At 48.8% G+C, this 19603-nt stretch overlaps 2 protein-coding genes across 2 annotated transcripts in view; one reads left to right on the forward strand and one right to left on the reverse strand.

Moving 5' to 3' along the window:
• The first annotated feature begins 316 nt into the window (after positions 1–316).
• On the forward strand, positions 317–4232 carry psmb4 (proteasome 20S subunit beta 4). The gene is made up of 7 exons (XM_061255080.1): positions 317–498; positions 1287–1493; positions 2206–2352; positions 2898–2979; positions 3280–3396; positions 3811–3899; positions 4065–4232. The coding sequence occupies exons 1-7, from the start codon at positions 323–325 to the stop codon at positions 4075–4077; spliced, it is 831 nt and encodes a 276-aa protein (XP_061111064.1). The 5' UTR covers positions 317–322; the 3' UTR covers positions 4078–4232.
• A 2877-nt stretch (positions 4233–7109) lies between these two features.
• Positions 7110–19603, reverse strand: part of pogza (pogo transposable element derived with ZNF domain a) — a 20994-nt gene continuing 8500 nt past the window's right edge. Inside the window, exons 13-20 of the mRNA XM_061256048.1 lie at positions 18843–18977; positions 18162–18367; positions 17853–17993; positions 16359–16418; positions 11119–11231; positions 10470–10500; positions 8490–8859; positions 7110–8393 (exon numbers count right to left, since the gene is read on the reverse strand). Coding sequence (XP_061112032.1) covers positions 7110–8393; positions 8490–8859; positions 10470–10500; positions 11119–11231; positions 16359–16418; positions 17853–17993; positions 18162–18367; positions 18843–18977 — 2340 coding nt within the window. The remainder of the gene's footprint in view (positions 8394–8489; positions 8860–10469; positions 10501–11118; positions 11232–16358; positions 16419–17852; positions 17994–18161; positions 18368–18842; positions 18978–19603) is intronic.

Consider the following 19603-nt stretch of genomic DNA (forward strand, 5'->3'; position numbering starts at 1 on the left):
CACACTAGTCTCTAGAGTTTGCAAAGAATAGTGCAAAAAACCAGTGAATGGCTAGACTGGTCAAAGTTGACAGGAAGGTGACAAGAACGCAAATAACCACACATGACAACAGTGGTATGCAGAACAGCGTCTCTGAACACACAACTCATCATAACTCTAAGTGGATAGGCTACAGCAGTAGAAGTCTAAAAAAGGAGTCAAATAAATACCTAATAAAGTGCTTGGTGAGTGTAAGTCATTGGGCCGACAGTGGACGAAACCAACAAAGTCTTCCAATATCCCATATGTCCATTCTCTTGCCAGTATTAAATATGACTGCGAAATGCGGTCAAGTTGCTTCAAGCCACGTATGTCGTCATTTCCGCCAGTTTTCAAAATGGACCCGAGCGGAATGAAGATGAGTTTTTGGGAGAACGGACCTAAACCCGGTCAATTTTATTCCTTTCCCGGTAACAGTAACCCCACAGTTCCTGGATGTGGACCCGTAAGACACACACTGTGAGTATGTTTTATTCTTAAGTGTAATCTTTCTGTGGAAGAGATGGTTGAAGGTTTAGTTCCTTAGCAGTTTCGTTTTCCTTCTGAGCCTGCTGTATCATCATGGTGGTGATAATTGTAATAGGATGCTAACCAGCTAGCCACTGTGGCTCATTTAACGTTATTTATTATTTTAATGTAGTAGCGAGCTAGTTAATTAGCTACTTGGATTAGGTCTTAACATCATTGCGTTAAGTGTTTGTATTTTTAACGGTTTTGTCATTAAATCTTAATTTGTTTAGTTCGCTGACGTTAGCTGGCTAGCTGCCTTGCTACTTGTCTACCTTCCGACTACGTTACGTGGTTGAGTAACTAGCTAATGTTAGCTAGTTACTTGGATAACTAAGGTCACATTTTTACTCGTACATTTTGTAGCACGTTGGGTAGCCGACGATAATCTGCTGATTGATTAGTTCCTGAACTTGCTCTAGTTAACTAGCTAAACTAATACAATCGATAGTTCTAACTCATACAATTATCAAATCATCTTGCGACCTACAGAGATATTTTTGTATTGTGTTTTTGTAGTATTTGTGCTTGTAATGTTGCTAGTCAGTAACTTGTACGCTCGAGTTATTGCCCACTGAAAAAGCAAATGTATTTGTAACCAGGAACAATTATATATTACACATTGAAACTATAATCGAATTGCATTGGAGGGCAGGATCAAGTTCGGCGACTGTGCCATGCAGTACATAATTCACAAAAACTAAGTGATAAACCAATTTTTCCATATTCTCCCTCATTAGTAACCCCATGGTAACGGGTACGTCTGTACTGGGCGTCAAGTTTACCGGCGGCGTCATCATCGCGGCGGACATGCTCGGCTCCTACGGGTCCCTGGCCCGCTTCCGCAACATCTCGCGTCTCATGAAGGTCAACGAAAACACCATCCTGGGCGCCTCCGGGGACTACGCCGACTACCAGTACCTCAAACAGATCATCGAGCAGATGGTGTAAGTGTAGCTTTACGGGGGACTGGCCTGAAGCATGTTTTTACAGCCACTGTCTGTGGGATACTGCTGTATCTGAGTAGTGTGTGCATCTTTTGACATTAACATTAGGGAAGATCTTTTTTGTTTGAAGGAATTGGGGGCAATCAAGGCTTGACACTCCTTGTCATTAATCATCACACTGACTAGCCAATACGTGACATAAGCAGCTGGTTAGGGGGCAGTACCAGGGGGCCCCTAATTATTCTAACATGTACTATATATATTTTTATATTATTTGGAAGTGGGTGGGTTTTGGGGCCCTTCAGAATCTTGGCAATGCCTATTATGGTTTTTTTGTATAGGTTATACTTTAAAAAAAGATGAGCGAAGGTCCCGCAAACTTGTTGGTGGAATAGTTTTTATTTTATTTTCTTCTTCATTCTTTTATTACTTCCACTGGCACTAAACTGACTTATTTAATAAATACATCAGTTTCTGGAGCCATTAGGCGTGTGCAAACCAGCTTACATTTTCTTCTTCCAGTTTGCACCGCTCTGTTCCATGTTGACTCCATGGTCGTAGTCCGGTAGGCGGCCATTTTGAGTGTGTCTGGGGGGACTGTAGATCAGGTGGCCATTTTGAGTGTGTCCGGGGGCACTGTAGATCAGGTGGCCATTTTGAGCGTGTCCGGGGACACGGTAGATTACGAGTCGCTCTCTCCTTGTGTGTCCAGGATCGACGAGGAGCTGCTGGGCGACGGGCACAGCTACAGCCCCAAAGCCATCCACTCCTGGCTCACCCGCGTGATGTACAACCGCCGCAGCAAGATGAACCCGCTGTGGAACACGGTCGTCATCGGAGGCTTCTACAACGGCGAGAGGTGAGGCCTGTGACGGGGCCTGCGGAACCCGGGCTTCCGGCCAGACCTGGGCTCAAATGGTCATTGCGTTGGATCCAAGTCCTTTTCTGCATTTGACTAAGCTTGCCTTGACTCTAATGCACCAGGCAAGATCAGTAGAGCACAGAGAAGTACTTGAATCCATGTCAAAAGCTGTTTGAACCCGGGTCTGGTTGCAGCGGGTGGGTGGGCGGGCTCCATGCTCTGGTGTCTAATCCAGGCCACCCCCCATGTTGGCTGGTGTGTATCCGGGCTGTAGTGTGGCCCTTGGAGGGAGGGTTTCAGTTGACGGGACTGTCCTCGTCGCGGTTGCTCTGGTCAGTTGGGCTTGTCTGCCAACCCAAAAAGGCAGAGTAAGTTGCAGCAGTGACATAAGTCTACTAATATAATTGCCCGTTCAAAATTTGGAGAAAATCAGACCCGAAAAAAAATGTAAGAGAGCCTCATCTTTAAGCCCTCCATTTTGTTGCTGAAGTTGTTTCTTTTTATTTTTATTTAATTTATTATTTTCTTTCCTTTCTCTTTAGTTTCCTGGGTTATGTGGACAAGCTGGGCGTGGCCTATGAGGCTCCTACAGTGGCCACAGGGTTCGGGGCCTACCTGGCACAGGTAAGAGGGAATTTGTTTGGAGGTTCAGGTACAGAGTGGTAACTGTCTGAGGGGAAATGTGAAAGGTGTAGCTGTAGTTTTGAATAAAGGTGTAGTTCTGTGTGTGTGTGAGTGTGTGTGTTCAGGTAAAGTAGTTATCAGGTGAAGGTGTAGCGGTAGTTCTTGAAAAGGTGTAGGTCTGGTTCCTGTGTGTGTGTGTTCAGGTAAAGGTGTAGCTCTACTTCCTGTGAGAGTCCAGGTGAAAGGTGTAGTTCTTGTGTGCGTTTGGGGTAATTTGTAGTTGTGGTTCCTCCTCCCCAGCCGCTCATGAGGGAGGTGGTGGAGAACAAGGTGGAGATCACTAAGGCGGAGGCGCAGGCCCTGGTGGAGCGCTGCCTCAAAGTGTTGTACTACCGCGACGCCCGCTCCTACAACCGGGTGAGTCCCGCAGCCAATCACAGCCCTCCTCCTGAATCACAGCCAATCACACCCCTCCTATAGTCAGATTAGTCACCGCTCCGACAACTGGCTGACTCTCCCAGCCAATCACAACCCTCCTCCAAACTGGGGCATCATCCGTGGCGCATTCTCATTGGTGGAGCAGGTGGTAGATAGATGTGCTCACAAACATCCTATTCATTTCACGAGCACGCAAAATAACTCCACTTTAAATCAACTTCAGAATGTACCCTGAATGTATAATAAGACACACTCATGAAGGACTTTAGTGTCCATTTCCCAAGTGTGTCTCTGCAGTGGCACTGGTGGATTGGAGGTGTCTATTGGTTGAGAAGTGCCAGCCATTGAAATGATTCCATTGGATTGGGCTAACATTATCCTCGCTCATTTCAGCACGAGATCGCCATCGTAACGGAAGAGGGCGTGGAGATCGTGGGGCCCCTGTCTTCTGAGACGAACTGGGAGATCGCCAACATGGTCAGGTGGGTAGCATGTTCCGTCAAAGGTCAAAGGCAGCGGGAATTGATTCTCTTTCCACAGGCACGTCATCAGTCCAATGTGTGCACTCATTCTGTCGACTTGGACGTGTATGTGGTCTCATTTTAACCATTTAAAAAGCCGTAACCCATCCCACTCTTCTTTTACAGTGGCTTCGAGTGATTCAGCGCTGTTCCAGTGTCCCGACCATCACAACCCCTCCCCGGAAAAACAGTCATCCATTTCTCTGTCTGTCTACCACGATCTGATCTTAGCAACACTCTGTAACCAATTTAGTTTGTTTTTTTTGTAAAAGGAAAATAAAGATGTAAAATCCATTCTGCCTTTGTCATGACTAGAGCCAGTGAAGTGGATCTATGTGGACAGGCAATGAGTGCCACATGATTCAGGCAGCCAATCGGATCGGGTCAAACTTGAATTTGTTGTGGGACTGCTGTAGAGGGTGTAGTAACACCACCCTCAGAGTGCTGTAGAGCGTGCGGTAACACCACCCTCAGCGAGAGTGCTGTAGAGAGTGCGGTAACACCACCCTCAGTGAGAGTGCTGTAGAGAGTGCGGTAACACCACCCTCAGTGAGAGTGCTGTAGAGCGTGCAGTAACACCACCCTCAGCGAGAGTGCGGTAACACCACCCTCAGTGAGAGCGCTGTAGAGCGTGCGGTAACACCACCCTCAGTGAGAGCGCTGTAGAGCGTGCGGTAACACCACCCTCAGTGAGAGCGCTGTAGAGCGTGCGGTAACACCACCCTCAGTGAGAGTGCTGTAGAGCGTGCGGTAACACCACCCTCAGAGTGCTGTAGAGCGTGCGGTAACACCACCCTCAGTGAGAGTGCTGTAGAGCGTGCGGTAACACCACCCTCAGAGTGCTGTAGAGCGTGTGGTAACACCACCCTCAGAGTGCTGTAGAGCGTGCGGTAACACCACCCTCAGAGTGCTGTAGAGCGTGCGGTAACACCACCCTCAGAGTGCTGTAGAGCGTGCGGTAACACCACCCTCAGTGAGCGCTGTAGAGCGTGCAGTAACACCACCCTCAGTGAGAGTGCTGTAGAGCGTGCGGTAACACCACCCTCAGTGAGCGCTGTAGAGCGTGCGGTAACACCACCCTCAGTGAGAGTGCTGTAGAGCGTGCGGTAACACCACCCTCAGAGTGCTGTAGAGCGTGCGGTAACACCACCCTCAGTGAGAGTGCTGTAGAGCGTGCGGTAACACCACCCTCAGAGTGCTGTAGAGCGTGCGGTAACACCACCCTCAGAGTGCTGTAGAGAGTGGTGACCTATACACCAACAAGACCCCTCCATTCTGCCACTTCGAGCCGTCTGGCGCCTCCCCCTCGCCACACCTGCACTTCACGCTCACGACTGCTGTCTGCCCTGGTCCCACGGTGGTGGAATGACCTCCCGGGGGATGTCAGAACGGCAGAGTCTCTGACCTCCTTCAAGCGCAGACTGAAGACCCATCTCTTCAGGCTACACCTTTCCCTCCCCAACTCACCACCATGATTAGCCTTAGACTGTAATGGCACTTATGTATAGATATCGTTACTTGTATAGGTATTGTTGTCTTTATTGGCTGTTGTATTGTTGTATTCTAGCTGCCAACTGTGGTATGCTAGTTTGAAAGGTGATTGTACTCTTCAAGGGCTCTGAATTTCTGTACGTTTACGCTAGGACTCGGAACTGTACTGTCCTCTCAGGTCTACTTTTGCACGTGTTCTTGATTGATCTGCACTTTGTTGTACGTCGCTCTGGATAAGAGCTGCTAAATGCCACGTAATGTAATGTAATGTAATGTGAGAGTGCTGGTGTGTTCCGCAGACCGAATGCCACGCGATGGATACGATTTCAGCAGAACCGTCGCCGCGGTAGCATTCAGCTCCGAGGGAAAAGTGGAAGAAACTAACGGTGTTCCAGGCCGTCACGCTGATCATCCTGATCCGAAAAAAAAAAAAAAACTGACGTTAATTACATTAGCAAGGAGGCAAGCAGTCAGTATTTCTGGTAATGTTTTTATTATCAAAAAGAGCTCCACTAGGACCCGAGTTGGGGTGTAACAGTTTACAAAAAAAGGGGGATTACATACACCAAAGAACCGTAGACACAAGTCTAAACACACAAGTCAAAAACAAAAAAGAAAAGAAATTGAGAACAGTTGTCGTTTTGTACACCACCTGTGTTTACACCATCACTTCTCACAGACTGAATCAGTTTAGTCCAAGCCACAGTTCTCCCTTTAACCTTGTCAGTTTAGTGTCACCTTTTCATAAGAGTACTGTTTCTGTCCAGAATCAAGACCATCGCTCCTTACGATCAGTTTAGTCCAAGCCACAATTTTCCTTTTCCCCACAGAGGCACAAAACGCAGGGCTGAAATGCAGCACATTCAGTATGTCGCCTCCTCATCTAACATAAAGCAGTGTTTTTGTCCTGAATTGACCTTTACTGCATCACTTATCAGTGTTAGTCTAAGCAGCAGTTTTCCGTCACGAAATGACGGCTTGCGATTCTGGATGAGCCACAGCGTCAGGGTTGTATCAGTCTATAACCGTTTAAAAACAGCTCATCCACACATTTTTAATGTGGACGATGTAGTGAAAATGTTCATGAAGTAGTGTAACTGTAGCTATTCGAACCCCTTTTATCATAGAGAAATACAGTAGCTTAAGAGTTTAAACATTAATGAAACACAAATAAAACTTGCATTTTTGTGTCAGGGTTGTGTCAGGTCTGTGTCAATAAGACTTGTGTGAGTACAGAGCCCCGGCTTCAGCAGCTGGAATCGGCCCACAGTTACTGAGATCACTATTTCCGATCCGCACTCATCAATATTCATGAGGGGAGGAAGCTGACATGCTTCCAAAACGACGCCAACAGTCAGCAGCGGAAACTTCTGGAGTAGGGGACTTCCAGGGGACGGACGTTCTGTGTGGAACAGGGGTGTCAAACTCCAGTCCTGGAGGGCCACAGTGTCTGCTGGTTTTTCATGGTTTCCTTTGAAGCAGCAGCCAGTGAAGGTCTTGAGAACAAGGTGTGTGGATTCTTTAGCCCGATCAATGACTTAAAACAATCAGACATGCCGAAAAGCAGCGGCCACTGCGGCCTTCCAGGATTGGAGTTCGACAGCCCTGGTGTAGAAAAGCCCTCCTGGTCTCCTGGTTTTCAGGATGGAGGGGGAGGGGGAGGGGGGCAGGGGGGCTACGCTACGGCCCCAGCGCGGTGGAGATCTCCGACTCGTCGAACCCGAGGAAGGACTCGGCGTCGCTGTCCTTCTCGAAGATGCTGCGGAGCGCCTGGGGGCCGGTGGGGGCCGGGGGCCGGCGGGGGGAGGGGGCGGAACTCTCGCCGGGCGCCTGGAGGCCGCCCGCCCCGCCCGGGGCCCCCTCCCCCCCCTCGGGCCCCAGCGCCGCGGGGCCGGTCACCCCGGGCCCCATGAGGGCCGTGGTGAGGAGGCGCACCAGCTCCCGCTGCATGGGGGCGGGGGCGGCGTCGCCCGGCGCGGGCGGGACCAGGCCGCTGCAGCGGAAGGAGCGGCGCAGAACCTCGGGCCGACCCGCCAGCACCTCCAGCGCCTCCCCCAGCCAGTCCAGCAGCAGCTGCATCATCCCGGGGGGCGTGAGCGGGGCCTGCGCGCCTCCCTCCGCCACCAGCCGGCTCCAGCGCGCCTCCAGGAAGCGGCGGAGCCCGGGGCCCGCGCACACCTCCAGCGGCTGCAGCCGGGCCCCGCAGCCCGCCGGCACCAGAGCTCCCGCCGTGCCCGCCGCCCGCAGCGCCTCGCGGAAGTCCGGCCGCGCGTGTCCATGGAAACTGTCCGTCAGCAGCAGGGCGGGGCCGGGGCGGGCGGCGGGCGCCCACACGCGGGACGCCCACAGGGCCAGCTGCTCGGGGACCGTGTGGCCCCGCGGGGCGGCCCCGCCCTCCAGCAGCACGCCGCGGGGGAGGCGGAGCCCGTCGGCGGTCAGGGGCAGCCGCGGGAACACCAGCGCGGGCAGCAGGGCCCCGTCCGCCGTGGCCGCCAGGAAGACGTCGCAGAGCTGGCCGCCGGTGCCCGCCAGGTGGAAGGCGAACTGCTGGCGGTCCCGCGAGGCCCCCGGGCTGGCCAGGAGGTCAAAGTTCACGTAGACCGACAGCTCGTCCAGCGCGCCCACGGAGGCCAGGGGCAGGGCGGCCGCCGCGCCCCGGACCGACTGCAGGAAGGCGCCGGCCGCCTGCTCCAGGGAGGCGGGGAGGGGCCGGCCCACCGTGTCCGTGGCCTGGACGCCCAGCCGCCAGCCGAGCAGGAAGTCCACCATCCAGGCGTGGGACACTCTGACGGGCCGGCCGTCGCCGCGGCGCCGGAGCAGGTCCACCGCGCGGGCCAGGAGGTTCTTCTCGTGGACGGGCAGGTGCTGCTCACGCCGGCACAGGACCCAGCGCACCAGCCGCTCCGCCTCCGGGGCTCGGATCCCGGGCTCCGCCCCGCCCCCGGGCTCAGCCCCGCCCCCCGGCTCCACCCCGCCCCCGGGCTCCACCCCGCCCCCGGCCCCTGGCTCCGCCCCACCCCCGGGCTCCGCCCTGCCCCCACCTCCAGCCCCACCCCCAGCCTCAGCCCCGCCCCCGGGCTCCAGGCCCCTCTCCCGCTCCAGGCCCCTCTCCCGCTCCAGCAGCCAGGTCCAGATGGCCTCGGGCGAGGAGTGGAACCGCTGGGCGGCGCGGGGGACCCCACAGCAGAGCGCGAACAGCAGGATCCGCAGCCGTGTGGCCCCCCGGGGCCGCGCGTCGCCCTCGGTTACCGGCGTCCCCGCCCCCGCGCCTGCCCCGCCCTCCGGGCTCGAGCCTGCCCCCTGGTCACGCCCCTCCTGGGCGGAGGTCGTCGGGACGGGGAGGGGGAGCACGCGGGAGGACACGGGCAGGGCCCGGACGGCCTGGCCCACATCAGGACCCAACACGGCCATCGCTGCAGTGTTGCCACGGCTACAGAGAGGCACGGGGAAAAAGGAATTTTTTTTTTTCCACAAAGCTTTTGTGCTTTTTACAGATCAATGAAATAACAAATTGTTATACGGTCAAGCCATACAACACCATTTTAAAAAATACAACACCAATAGTAAAACAAGGCAAACGGTAATACTGATACAATACAATTGGGACGCGATAAAAAAAGAAAATGTATTAACAGTAAATAAGAGCAATAAGAAGGTAGAGTAAATAAAGTGGCTCATTAAAAGCAGACTTAAATAGGTGTGTTTTCAGGCACTTCAGAATATGAACTGAATCAGCCTCTGTGATGTGAGGGGGCATGGTGCTGCAGTTTAGCAGCATATGCACTGAAAGCATCGGCCTGTTTCTACTGGTGGGCCTGGGAACGGCGAAGAGGCGCTGTGGAGGGACCCAGTATGTGCTGAAGGACAATCAGTAATCTAAGGGGGTGCTTTAAAAACCATGAGCAACATTTAAAAATCAATCCAAAAAGATACAGGAAGCCAACGCAACTCTTGCAATAGAGCCGTGATGTGCTCTCTGCGTTGGGACCTGGTTAAAGACCTTGCGGTGACATTTTTTCTACGGTTTGAAGTTTGGTGATTGCTGCTTTAGGAAGAGTATTATGGGATACCTTTCAAACTGAGTTCGGAGGTGCCCTTCTTATGTGATGAAACATCTAAGATGGGGAGTGGACCCAAACTTTTCCTGTGTAACTGCCTTTAGAAACTTTACCTGTGTAACTGCCTTTAGAAACTTTACCTGTGTAACTGCCTCTGGAAACTTTACCTGTGTAACTGCCTTTAGAAACTTTACCTGTGTAACTGCCTTTAGAAACTTTACCTGTGTAACTGCCTTTAGAAACTTTACCTGTGTAACTGCCTTTAGAAACTTTACCTGTGTAACTGCCTCTGGAAACTTTACCTGTGTAACTGCATTTAGAAACTTTACCTGTGTAACTGCCTTTAGAAACTTTACCTGTATAACTGCATTTAGAAACTTTACCTGTGTAACTGCCTTTAGAAACTTTACCTGCATAACTGCATTTAGAAACTTGACCTGTGTAACTGCCTTTAGAAACTTTACCTGCATAACTGCATTTAGAAACTTTACCTGAGTAACTGCCTTTAGAAACTTTACCTGTGTAACTGCATTTAGAAACTTTACCTGTGTAACTGCATTTAGAAACTTTACCTGTGTAACTGCATTTAGAAACTTTACCTGTGTAACTGCATTTAGAAACTTTACCTGTGTAACTGCATTTAGAAACTTTACCTGCGTAACTGCCTTTAGAAACTTTACCTGTGTAACTGCATTTAGAAACTTTACCTGCGTAACTGCATTTAGAAACTTTACTTGCATAACTGCCTTTAGAAACTTTACCTGTGTAACTGCCTTTAGAAACTTTACCTGTGTAACTGCATTTAGATTTTACACATGAAACTAGGTACGGAATTAAACACAAGGATTTGATTCTCTGAAATGTCCTTTGAGTTCAGAGAGTCGGGAGTCAGTGCACCCATTAATCCACACTTCCAGGAACAGGAAATATGAAATATGAAGAGCTGTAAGAGAGTGTCGCCTGTACAAAGATCATTCAGTACCTCTGGGCTCTCTGTCCTTGTGCTGGAGGTCCTGTAAAAGAAGGAAGAATTTCAGATGGAACACTGCCAGTGTTCACTCAAATCTCCGCTATTTACAAACATAACTCACTATTGATATTGATTTCAGTTTAAGAAATGAAAAAACAAACTCAAAAAGCCAAAACCTGAACTTAAGGAAGAACGTCAAATTGAAGCAAGAGAGCGTTTACAAATGTGGAGCATTTAATCAGTTAATCAATCATATTTCATTTATGTAGCACATTTTCATAAAGAATACGCTGGCCTCATTTATACACCAATAATGTCCCAATCGTCGACATTAACATGACATGTAACGTTACTCGTTATTCGATGTTTTATCCCTTTGAAAGGGAAACTATGAAAAAAATGTCAGTGTTCTAGAACTCCACTGCAATCAGTCACCGGCAGTGATTGTGACATCAGCGGTAGAACGTTCACTCACGAACATTCCAATCACACATTGGCTTCTCACACCTTAACTGACAGGTCAACAGTGCACACCAATCCAAAGCCACTGCCACATGTTTAAAATTTCGATTTGTGAGCGGCACCCCATAACCCAACAGGAAGTGTGGGCCGGGTAGCCAGGTTGGCGGAGGAGGACGGCAGGTGCGCAGGTAAAGCCCACCTCTCAGCATGCAGTAGCTGGAGCCGTGGTCCGGGTTCTTGGCCAGGTGTCTGGCCATCTGGTCGCCCACCTGGGTGGTGAAGCTGCAGCCCGTGCAGGTGAGCTCAGACCACCTGGGGAACGAGAGAGAGAGAGAGTGAGAGGGAGAGGGGGGAGTCAGAGAGAGAGAGAGAGAGTGAGAGAGAGAGAGAGAGAGAGGGGGGGAGTCAGAGAGAGAGAGAGTGAGAGTGAGAGTGAGAGAGAGTGAGAGAGAGAGAGAGAGAGGGGCAGAGAGAGAGAGAGAAAGGGGGGGGCAGAGAGAGAGAGAGAGAGAGAGAGAGAGAGAGAGGGGGGGGGAGAGAGAGAGAGGGGGGGGAGTCAGAGAGAGAGAGAGTGAGTGAGAGAGAGAGAGAGAGAGCACAGGGGGAGTGAGAGAGAGAGAGAGTGAGAGAGAGAGAGAGAGAGAGAGAGAGTGAGAGTGAGAGTGAGAGTGAGAGTGAGAGTGAGAGTGAGAGTGAGAGAGACAGAGACAGAGACAGAGACAGACAGAGAGAGAGAGAGACAACACATCTGGCACGGCCTACTACAGAGGAGCACAGCACAACAGAGTGCAGGTCACAGCACCCCCTAACACACAGCCCACCTACGCTCAGGTACTGTCTGGGAGGAACCACCCTGATTCTCCAGACTATGGAGAGGTGAGGCAATTATTACAGCTCATCTGTAGAATTATAGGATAAGTATGTCCATACATATATATAAAAAGAAAAGGAAAGGGGGTGTATACATGTGTATGTATGTGTATATATGCATATATGTAAACGTATGTGTATGTATATGTTTGTATGTATGGATGTATACGTATGTATATGCATGTATAGCCAATTTTTTTCATTTTTTATTTTTTATTTTTTCTACCACTTGATCCTCTGTTGTTACCTCTTGATTTGTCTGTATTGCTTTTTATTATACAGATCTATAACAAATGAAATTTTAATGAAAATGAGATCATTACTAATTAGCTCTTGGAATATTCAGGGTTTGTATTCATCGACATTTGGAATTAAAACCACAAATTCGGAATTCCACACACACATATCTGGTCATGACATCATTGTTCTCTTAGAGACATGGTGCCGTGACAACACAAACACTCACTGTCCCCCAAACTATCGAGAAATTTTACTTCCATCCCTAAAACATAACACTATTAAACATGGCAGAGACTCAGGAGGGGTGGTGATATGGTACAAAGAGGAACTATCATCAAATCTATTTGAAATTGAAAGAAAACCAACATATATGTGGCTGAAATTAAACAAAAACACCATTGAATGTAATAATGACATATACATTTGTGCGGCCTACATTCCCCCTTTAGAGTCACCATACTTCGATGACAATTTATTTGAAATTCTCCATTCGGAGATCAGGCATTACCAGGCCCAGGGTAATGTCCTACTGATCGGAGATTTAAATGCCAGAACAGGATCAGAGAATGATATCGTGGATTCTGCTGGCAACAGCCACATTTTCAGAACATCCTCTGTCTACCTTAACCCCACCACTACCCAAAGAAACAGTCTTGATTATACTGCAAACAAAAATGGCAAAGAGTTAGTGCACCTCTGTCGATCCTTAGGTCTGTACATGCTTAATGGAAGGATTAGAGGGGACTCTTTAGGGAGGTTCACTTGTTGTTCAGCTCTTGGGACTAGTGTAGTCGATTATGCAATCACTGACATGGACCCCTCCTTCATTAGTGCATTCACTGTCAGACCACAGTCACCACTTTCTGATCACTGTCAGATAAATGTATACTTAAAAAGAAATGGACAAAAGATAGCCAAAGAACCCGAGCCCTGCAAAACATTTCAGCTGAACAAAACGTTCAAATGGGCTCATGACAGTGATGTAAAATTTAAAACGGCAATCAGTTCACCGGAGACTACTAACCTGATTAAAAACTTTCTCTCAAAAACATTCCAACCAAACCAATCTGGCATAAATATAGCTGTAACCCAAATTAACAAAATATATTATAAATCAGCCAACAAAGCAGGTCTCAAAAACAAAAGTCAGAAATCTGGCCTGAGACCCCAAAAAGAAACGTGGTTTGATGAGGACTGCAGAAGTGTCAGAAAAAAATTAAGACACTTGTCCAACCAAAAACACCATGAACCACAAAATTTGGAAAATCGTCAAAACTACACTGAAGCACTGAGAGAATATAAAAAGATTTTAAGACACAAAAAATTTAATCATTATAATCAAACCCTCAGAGAAATTGAGGACTCTATTGAAAAAAATCAGTTCTGGGAACAATGGCACAAATTGAGCAACAGGAGCACACAAAATCTGGCTATACAAGACTGTAATACCTGGAAAACACATTTTGAAAACTTATATAAACAAATATCACCAAACAATCTCAATTTGGAACAGAACAAAATCAAAGAAAAACTAAAAATCCTAGAATCAACTATCAAAAACAATCAGAACCCACTTGACTACCAAATCTCAATTAAAGAATTAGAAGACCAAATTAAAAAACTGAAACCAAGAAAAGCTTGTGGCCATGACAGCATCAGGACAGAGATGCTTAAACACAGCACCGCTGAGCTGCAGCTGGCCCTGCTCAAATTGTTCAATCTCGTTCTCCAAGCTGGCTGCTTCCCTGAGAACTGGAGCTGGGGGCTTATTTCCCCAATACACAAGAGTGGAGACAAACTAGACCCAAATAACTACCGAGGCATTTGTGTAAGCAGTAATCTGGGGAAGGTTTTCTGCAGTATTATTAACGCCCGAATACTGGCCTTCCTTACCGAACACAATGTCTTGAGTAAAGGACAAATTGGCTTTCTACCAAACCACCGAACTACTGATCATATTTACACCCTACACACCCTAATTAATCAACATGTACACCAACAAAAGAAAAAAAAAATGTTTACATGCTTTATTGACTTTAAAAAAGCATTTGATTCAATTTGGCAGGAAGGTTTATATTATAAAATTCTCCAAAGCGGTGTAGGGGGTAAAGTATATGACATAATTAAATCAATTTATACAAATAATAAATGCGGAATAAAAATTGGCAATAAAAGGACTGATCTCTTCACTCAAGGGCGAGGGGTTAGGCAGGGATGTAACTTGTCCCCTACTCTATTTAATATCTATATAAATGAGTTAGCGGTGTTATTGGAACAATCTACAGCACCTGGCCTAACACTAAACAAGAAGGAAGTTAAATTCCTCCTCTATGCAGATGACCTGGTGCTGCTGTCGCCCACTGAACAGGGGCTACAACAGCATCTGGACCTGCTAGAGCAGTACTGCCAGAACTGGGCCCTGACAGTAAACCATAAAAAATCTAAAATAATGATCTTCCAAAAAAAGGCAAGATCTCAGGAAAGCAGACACATGTTCAGTCTAGGAAACGCCGCCCTAGAACACACCCTGTCCTATAATTACCTGGGTCTGAAAATTAGCGCCTCAGGAAACTTTGGTCTGGCAGTGAATTCACTGAAAGAAAAGGCTTGCAGAGCCTTCTATGCAATCAGAAAAAAATTCTTCCAGATTGACATTCCAATCAGAATCTGGTCAAAAATATTTGACAGTGTAATCCTGCCAATTGCTCTGTATGGAAGTGAAGTATGGGGTCCACTCAGTCAACAGGACTACATTAGATGGGAGAAGCATCCAATTGAAGCCCTACATGCAGAATTCTGCAGAACAATTTTAAACATCCAACAAAAAACACCAAACAATGCATGCAGGGCTGAATTAGGACGATTCCCATTGATTATAAACATACAAAAAAGGTCACTCAAATTCTGGATGCATCTGAAATCAAGTCCCAAAACAACACTGCAGTTCCACGCATTTCAAACCCAAGAGCTGAACCCCGAAAAGAGTCCACTAAGTCAGCTGGTACTGAGACTAACTAATCATCTCACATCTAACAAGAACATCTCTCAGGCCAGCACTGCTTCACAAACACAAATCAGAATAAACCAAATTGCTAAACAAAATAAAACCATTTATCTGGAACATTGGAACAACCAAACCAAAACACAAAACAAGCTTACTTGCTACCTGGCCCTAAAACGAGAATACAAATTGGCTGAATATCTTGTAACTGTCCGAGATATGAAGCAGAGACGACTCCTTACCAAGTACAGACTCAGTGACCACAACCTAGCCATTGAAAAAGGTAGACATAAAAAGTCCTGGCTACCAAAAGAACAGAGGATATGTGGTCACTGTATGACAGGTGAGGTTGAAACGGAGGTGCACTTCCTTCTAAAATGTGAAAAATACAAAAATATCAGAAAAAAATATTTTAATAAATTTAAAAAACATATCCCCAACTTTCTCCACCTAGAAGAGAGCAACCAACTACCGATAGTCTTGGGAGAGGGAACAACTGCACATATTGCAGTGAAATATGTGTCTGAATGTCACATACTCAGAGACAGTGAGTGACAAAACAAACACACACACACACACACACACACACACACACACACATATTAAATTTACCTGTTATATAAACTGTTATTATTAGATTAGCTTGTTATTAGTATGTTAGAAAGATGTGTCTAATTATATGTATGTATGTATATATATATGTGTATATACGTGTGTATGAATATGCATGTGCATGTATATGTGTGTATATATATGTATATATAGATTTATTATTGTTAATTATTATCCTTATTTTTTTTTTTTTAATTTATTATTATTTTTTTTTTATATAATAATCATATTACTGTGTTATTTTCATCTGTTTTAACATGTTCCTTGCCATGCTTTGGCAATACAAATGCAAATTTTGTCATGCCAATAAAGCAATTTGAATTTGAATTTGAAATTTGAATTTGAGAGAGAGAGAGCGCATGGGGAATGATAGGGGGAGTCAGAGAGAGAGAGACAGAGACAGAGAGAGAGAGAGAGAGAGAGAGAGAGAGAGAGAGAGAGAGAGGGCATGGGGAATGATAGGGGGAGTCAGAGAGAGAGAGAGAGAGAGAGAGAGAGAGAGAGAGAGAGAGTGAGAGTGAGAGTGAGAGTGAGAGAGTGAGAGTGAGAGTGAGAGTGAGAGTGAGAGAGTGAGAGTGAGAGAGACAGAGACAGAGAGAGAGAGAGAGAGAGAGCGCATGGGGAATGATAGGGGGAGTCAGAGAAAGAGAGAGAGAGCGAGAGAGAGAGAGAGAGAGCACAGGGAATGACGGGGGAGAGGAGACGGTCGGGGTTACCTGGGGCCAGCCTTGTACAAGGCCAGGTATTTGGTGCTGGTCTTGCGGGACACGTGGTTGCTGAAATTGAAGTGACAGAAACCGTTAGAACTGCCAAAGACAGAGCTGACAGCTCACAGGACTCACACTCAGCCCCGGAGACGTTAAGACTGACTAACAGACTTCACACAGGCTGAGGGGCTTCAAAGGTACAAGAGATAAGACGTGTTTATAGTCCTTAAATTTGGGTTTCAAAATATGCAGTTGACGGGCTGGTACCGAAACATTGTATAACTGTACAATAATTCAATTCATTAATAATTCAATAATTCAATAATTCAATTACAAGCTAAAAACAGGGTTGGGCTTTTCTTCAGCGTCTGCCCAGAGACGGCTGTGTGTGGAGGTGTGTGGTGGTGTGTGTGGTGGTGTGTGTTGTGGTGTGTGTGTGGTGGTGTGTGTGGTGGTGTGTGTTGAGGTGTGTGTGTGGCGGTGTGTGTGTGTGGCAGTATGTGGTGTGTGTGTGGTATGTGTGTGGCAGTGTGTATGGAGGTGTGTGTGTGGCAGTATGTGGTGTGTGTGTGGTGTGTGTGTGTGGAGGTGTGTGTGTGTGGCAGTATGTGGTGTGTGTGTGGTGTGTGTGTGTGGAGGTGTGTGTGTGTGGCGGTGTGTGTGGCAGTGTGTGTGGAGGTGTGTGTGTGGCAGTATGTGGTGGTATATGTGCGGTGGTGTGTGGTGTGTGTGTGGTGTGTGTGTGGAGGTGTGTGTGTGTGGTGGTGTGTGTGTGTGTGTGTGGCGGTGTGTGTGTGGTGTGTGGCGGTGTGTGTGTGGTGTGTGTGTGGTGTGTGTGGAGGTGTGTGTGGTGTGTATGGAGGTGTGTGTGTGGCAGTATGTGGTGGTATATGTGCGGTGGTGTGTGGTGTGTGTGTGGTGTGTGTGGAGGTGTGTGTGGTGTGTGTGGAGGTGTGTGTGTATGGAGGTGTGTGGAGGTGTGTGTGTGTGGAGGTGTGTGTGTGTGGTGTGTGTGTGGTGTGTGTGTGGAGGTGTGTGTGTGGCGGTGTGTGTGTGTGTGTGGTGTGTGTGTGGCGGTGTGTATGGAGGTGTGTTTATGGAGGTGTGTTTATGGTGGTGTGTGTGGAGGTGTGTGTGTGTGTGTGTGTGTGTGGTGTGTGTGTGTGTGTGTGTGTGTGGTGTGTGTGGAGGTGTGTGTGTGGCAGTATGTGGTGGTATGTGTGCGGTGGTGTGTGGAGGTGTGTGTGTGGAGGTGTGTGTGTGGAGGTGTGTGGCGGTGTGTGTGGCAGTGTGTGTGTGGAGGTGTGTGTGTGTGTATGGAGGTGTGTGGCGGTGTGTGTGGCAGTGTGTGTGGAGGTGTGTGTGTGTGTGTGTGTGGTGTGTGTGTGGCAGTGTGTATGGAGGTGTGTGGGGGACTCACTTGATCATGTGGTTGATGTGTGTGGAGGTGTGTGTGTGTGGTGTGTGTGTGGCAGTGTGTGTGGAGGTGTGTGGGGGACTCACTTGATCATGTGGTTGGCGTAGGCGCGGGAGCAGCAGGTGCAGTAGTGGCACAGGGTGCAGTTGACGTAGGTGGGGAAGTGGCTGGGGAAGTCTGGGACGTCGAAGGTGCACTCCAGACAGCTCTGCTTCCCCATGGCGGCTCTGAGAGGGGCATACAAGTCCCATAATGCACCACAACAATCCCACAGTGCATCCCAACAATCCCACAATGCATCCCAACAATCCCACAATGCATCCCAGCATCATACCAATTCCAAAGTGAACATCTCACAGTGCATCACACACACACACACACACACACACACACACCGTTCCTCCTGGAACTTGGTCAGCAGGTCCTGCATGCTGCACATGGGCTTCCTCTTGCCGATTGGCTGCCTCTTGGCGGGGGAGGGCGTGGCCAGGCCGCTCAGTGGCCGGTCGGTGGGTTCGGGCTTCGCCGCCGTCGCCCGGGGCTGGCTCATCTTCACGATCCCCACAGTCCTCTGCTCCACCGCGTAGGCACGGATCGTGACCTGCCAGAACGCCGGAGGGACATGAGCTCGGAGCCCCTTTCACACACTGTTCTGGGTTTCTGGCCCAGGGCAGAATCAAAGTACAGTTGATTAGACTAAGCAGGAGACAATCCTCCCCTGGAGCAATGCAGGGTTAAGGGCCTTGCTCAAGGGCCCAACGGCTGTGCGGATCTTATTGTGGCTACACCGGGATTAGTCATGTCATGTACCTTAACCACTACGCTACAGGCCGCCCAATGTAAACACATCGGATCGCTGCCACTGGGTTATGAGAACTGAACTACATTTCCCAGCACTCCCCAGTGCGCGCTTACAATTGCACGGTTCCTACTCACAAGAGTTCACTTGTGGCCAATCACAAATGCATGTATCTTTTCACGTGAACATGACGTGACGAGGCTGCACACAGAGGCAGGGGTCAGGGGTTAAAGGTCAGGGTTCACAGGGGTCACAGGGGTCACAGGTCGGGGCTGACCTTGGTGCCAGCCTTCAGGCCGTTCAGCTGCCGGGGCTTGCGGAAGGACTTGTGCTGGCCGAGCTTGTGCTCCAGCTTGTCCCTGCTGGAGAGGAACTGCAGCCGGCACTTATCACAGTGAAGCACCGACTTCCTCTGCAGGGAGAGAGAGGGAGGGAGGGAGAGAGGGTGAGAGAGAGGGGGAGAGAGAGAGAGAGAGAGAGGGTGAGAGAGAGGGTGAGAGAGAGAGAGAGAGAGAGAGAGAGGGTGAGAGAGAGAGAGGGTGGGTGTGAGAGAGAGAGAGAGAGAGAGAGAGAGAGAGAGGGTGTGTGTGTGTGTGTGTGTGTGTGAGAATGTGTGTCGGAGAGAGTGACGGGAGAGAGCAAGTGAGCAATTGAAAGAAAAACTGAATGAACGCGTGAAACATCGAGAGTGTGAGTAATTGAATGACCACGTGAACAACTGAACAAGTGAGCAAAATCAAAATGGGAGATTGCAAACTGTCCTGCCTGTCATTACCCGCAATCCTCTCCCCCAGACACACAGTGGAGACGACCTCAACCAGAATTAGAAATCCTAGTTGACGACTTGAAAATAATAGAGGGGCGGAGCCTGTGTGTCCCTGGTTGATGACTCACAGGCAGTAGACGCTGCCTGTCCCCGGTTGATGACTCACAGGCAGTAGAGGCTGCCTGTCCCCGGTTGATGACTCACAGGCAGTAGAGGCTGCCTGTCCCCGGTTGATGACTCACAGGCAGTAGAGGCTGCCTGTCCCCGGTTGA

The sequence above is a fragment of the Conger conger genome, chromosome 9, assembly GCF_963514075.1.
Source record: "Conger conger chromosome 9, fConCon1.1, whole genome shotgun sequence".
NCBI lineage: Eukaryota > Metazoa > Chordata > Actinopteri > Anguilliformes > Congridae > Conger > Conger conger.

Coding starts and splice junctions, on each gene's coding strand:
- psmb4 (XM_061255080.1), top strand. CDS start 323: ATGCGGTCAAGTTGCTTCAAGCCACGTATGTCGTCATTTCCGCCAGTT. Junction 499..1,286: donor GGACCCGTAAGACACACACT/GTGAGTATGTTT, acceptor CTCCCTCATTAG/TAACCCCATGGTAACGGGTA. Junction 2,980..3,279: donor TCGGGGCCTACCTGGCACAG/GTAAGAGGGAAT, acceptor CCTCCTCCCCAG/CCGCTCATGAGGGAGGTGGT.